The sequence below is a fragment of the Lycium ferocissimum genome, chromosome 6 (genome assembly GCF_029784015.1).
Source record: "Lycium ferocissimum isolate CSIRO_LF1 chromosome 6, AGI_CSIRO_Lferr_CH_V1, whole genome shotgun sequence".
Classification (NCBI taxonomy): domain Eukaryota; kingdom Viridiplantae; phylum Streptophyta; class Magnoliopsida; order Solanales; family Solanaceae; genus Lycium; species Lycium ferocissimum.
In genome coordinates, this window is record NC_081347.1 from 9,083,771 (window position 1) to 9,087,636 (window position 3,866).

Consider the following 3,866-nt stretch of genomic DNA (forward strand, 5'->3'; position numbering starts at 1 on the left):
AGAAAAAAAGATCTTGAAAATCTATTTGTATTATTACATACATGATGTAGCTGAAGGAACATATCTTATCATGAAATTCTGCAGCTAACATTATTATAAGAACTTCTCCATGATTAGATTAGCAAATTAAATTATGAGGCTGCATTTTGTTGGCTAGGTAGACTTGATTATAATTTTTTTTTTTTTTTAAAAAAAAATGTACTGGGTACTGCTAGCCTGCCATGTTCAATTCTTCGTGATACTGCATTTATTGAAACCATTAAATTCTTCAAAAACATACAATTAAATAACACACATGAATAGACCTACCAACCCCCATATCCTCTCCACCTTCCTCTCACCTCTCTCTTTATATCTCCCTTCCCCTTGCTATTCCTTTTATTATCACCGTTAATACCAACCCAAAAAACACAGCTTTTTGAAATCCCAAAAACCAGTAGAAAGTATCCAAAAAGTTAGATTCTAGAAAGAAAAAAAATCACAACTTTTTTGTATCCCAAAACTAGTAGAAACTAACCAAAAGTTACATTCTTGAAAAAACTCACACTTTTTTGTTTCCCAAAACTAGCAGAAACTACCCAAAAAGTTGGATTCTTGAAAACATCACAACTTTTTTGTATCCCAAAAAGTTAGATTGTTGAAAAATACAACTTTTATGGGCAAGAAAATGAATCTTGGTTCATGGCAATGGCCTTCTTGTGCTTACTCCAAGACACTATCATTTAGAGCAAATGACAACAACAGCAACATTTTCAAGACTATAAATTCAATCTTTTTAGACTCTTCTACTGATCATCATCATCATCATAATGATGTTCTTGATATTGAAACCACACCAGAATCTTGGTTCACAAATTCCTCAAAATCAGCTAGTTTTTCAACAGAGTCTGATGAAACAAGTGAACCATTAATGGAAATGATCATTAAAGGAGCTCGCTCAGACAGACTGTTTTTTGAGCCAAATTGTACTAGTTCACTAATCTTGGATGAACAAAAAGTAAGTGAAGATCAAAATCAAGAAACAGAGAAACTAGAACAAGAAATACAAGAAGAAGATGATGATGATGATGGTGATCAAGAATTTCCATTTAAGGAAAGTGTAGCATTGGCATTGGAATCAGATGATCCATATTTAGATTTCAAGAAATCAATGGAGGAAATGGTGGAGACACACGAGATTAAAGATTGGGAATCTTTACAAGAATTATTAGGATGGTACTTGAAGATGAATGGGAAAATAAATCATGGTTTTATTATAGGTGCTTTTGTGGATTTGCTAATTAAGTTTTCACCTCCTAATAATTGTAATTCTGATACAATTACTTGTTATTCTTCTGCTGCTTCTTCTTTTTCTGCCCCTTCTTCTCCTTTGTCTTCACTAGGAAATAAGGAGCAAGAAAAGGGGAGTAATATTAGTCCTTTAGGATAATTAATTACTCAATTGTAATTTTGTGTACATTATTGTATAAATTGCTTAGGTCAAAGGGAAAAATTATACATATTGCAGGATTTATCAATTTTTTTAACCCCATCCCTTCACTAAAGTAAGTCAACATAAAATTTCTGAATGAATACTCCATATTTACTTGAAGTTACTGCATTCATAATTTGAGTTTTATGTTTTCTAATTCTAAAGTGTAACAGTTTCAGCATTACCTAGCTTACATGGGAATAAATAGTAAAATCATTGTAAGAAAAAGAAAAGAAAAAAAAATTCACCAAAATAAATTAATAAATTACCTAAAACTCATTCTATATGGTAAGCATTAGTGTCAGAATAATTGTCCATGCTTTTTTCCCCCAAATGAATGCCTTAAATATTATTTGTTTTTGTTTTTACCTTGATGCAAAAAATTATGTTAATGGCAGTTCTCCACCTCTCTATAAGGTTGTGGTTTGTCCGGATATTTTTTAGATATACCCACTCAAAATGGAGCCCGTTTGAGGCAACCCGAAAATTCAAATTGGAAGCTTTGATTCAGCAATATGTTTTTATAGCGAATATATAATATAACATGAAAATCGGTTCTAAAGAAGATTTAATCGTTATAGTGAAAAGTTATCGTTATAATGAAAAGTTGTTATAAAAGATGATTGTTATAGGTGGTGTCAATTTGCTAATTTGCAGTGGAAGCGTTTGTCAAAACTTTGTTACGTAAGCTCTATTATTTGAGCCTTTGGTGAATCAAAATGGAGCCCTTCACGCGGTGTGAAGGTCTCTCTAAATTGGAACATGTAATGTTACATCAAATGGCCTTTCTTGCATCTCTACTCTTGAGTTGAATTACATTTTCTAAAAGGTCAAGCAACTGCAGTACGTGTCAAACCTTGCTTTGCCCCAGAATGAATCCATTATTATTGATCTAAATCTTAAATATATATACATGAAAATAATAAAAAGTAATTAATTCCAAAGTACTATGAATTCTATTTTAAGAAGCTTAAAAATTAAAATCATTATACGCCTCTGAATTGGATACCTCACAGGTCATTGATATCACCAACCTAAGTCGTGGACCTTCTTGTTTATTACATTAGAGTGATTATTGTTGCATAATATCATTGTACCAGACAATGATAATATTAAATTACGTTTAATCTTTCTATATCAATCGAAAAGATGAATAACACGAAACGACTCAATTTGAAACCCAAAATTGTAAATTTTCTACACGTATTCGTATCTTTACGGATACTTCAATTTTATCAAAGATAGAGGAACAGTCGTTACACTACTCGTGCAGATTGCTATTCATGTGACTACTATTTTTGGATAGCTAGAAAATCAAATATGTTACAACTAGGATTAGGACTTCCATTCAAAGTTTATAACTTATTTTGATTTCAATGTGGCTATTGAGTTCTAGAAATAGATACCAACAACCATTATTTTCTGTCTTGTCACGGTAAAGATAATGTTTGGCAACATTAAATGAAGCACAATAAGTTGGACAATGTAGATTAATATATTGTAGAGAAGAACCATGTGTTCATATAGGAATTTTTGCCAAAAGTGTTTTTTGGTCTTCAAAAGGGCAGCTAGAAGATCATGGTATGATCATGTGGTGTGAATGAGAATATTAGGCAGATAAAAGTAGTTTTCTATAGGCAGATACACACAGCCTGGATAACGAGGATTATATATAGGAGTTACGACCATTCCACTCTTTCAACATTAAGCAGCTCACCCAATTAATGTCTTGTCTTTCATCTATGTGCCCACTATTTTTTTGGCCCATTTTCTCTGACTTTATTAAGAGTTAGGCATGAATCTTGCATGAGATTCAAAGGGAGATACTGAAATTTGTGTTTATAAGTAACATCAATTTTTGAGTATCTAAAATAGATACCTAGTTAGTTCACCTTTTCATGTAAAATCATGAAATTAAATCAAGTTATAAATGTAGATTAATATAAAAAACCAATAGGAATGATGTTTTGTTAAAATCATAAAATCATTAAATGATTTAATGAGAATATAGGCAATAAAAGTATATACACACAGCCTGGATAACTTATATAAAACCATTTAGAGCACACAAACTTATATGCCCACTATTTTTTTCAAAAAAGTAAGATGACTTGCAAAGGTGAATTAAGGTGTGAAGTTATATCATTCATGAAAATCATGCAATCCACAAAATAAATTTAACATGATATACAAACGGTGTAAAAAAAGTATCACATTTAAATACCATTGCTTAAATAGATATTTTAGAAAGCATAGATTGTGACGTTTTAAAATAAGAATTATAAGTGTAAAGAAATTTATATCATATTTATTGAGTGTAAATATTTTTTTATTTTCGAATCCACTTTTATGTAATATGATAATGTAATATTTTCTTTAATAATTGGAAATGAAA

The 3,866-nt window shown here is 30.6% G+C and overlaps 1 protein-coding gene across 1 annotated transcript; it reads left to right on the plus strand.

Annotated features, from left to right (window-relative positions):
• Nucleotides 1–243: 243 nt before the first annotated feature.
• On the plus strand, nt 244–1,535 carry LOC132060625 (transcription repressor OFP13-like). The gene has a single exon (XM_059453611.1). It carries the CDS (start codon nt 656–658, stop codon nt 1,427–1,429), a length of 774 nt encoding a protein of 257 aa, XP_059309594.1. The 5' UTR covers nt 244–655; the 3' UTR covers nt 1,430–1,535.
• Nucleotides 1,536–3,866: the final 2,331 nt, after the last annotated feature.

Excerpts from the sequence above, each read along its gene's own strand:
- LOC132060625 (XM_059453611.1), top strand. The coding sequence starts at position 656 with ATGGGCAAGAAAATGAATCTTGGTTCATGGCAATGGCCTTCTTGTGCT.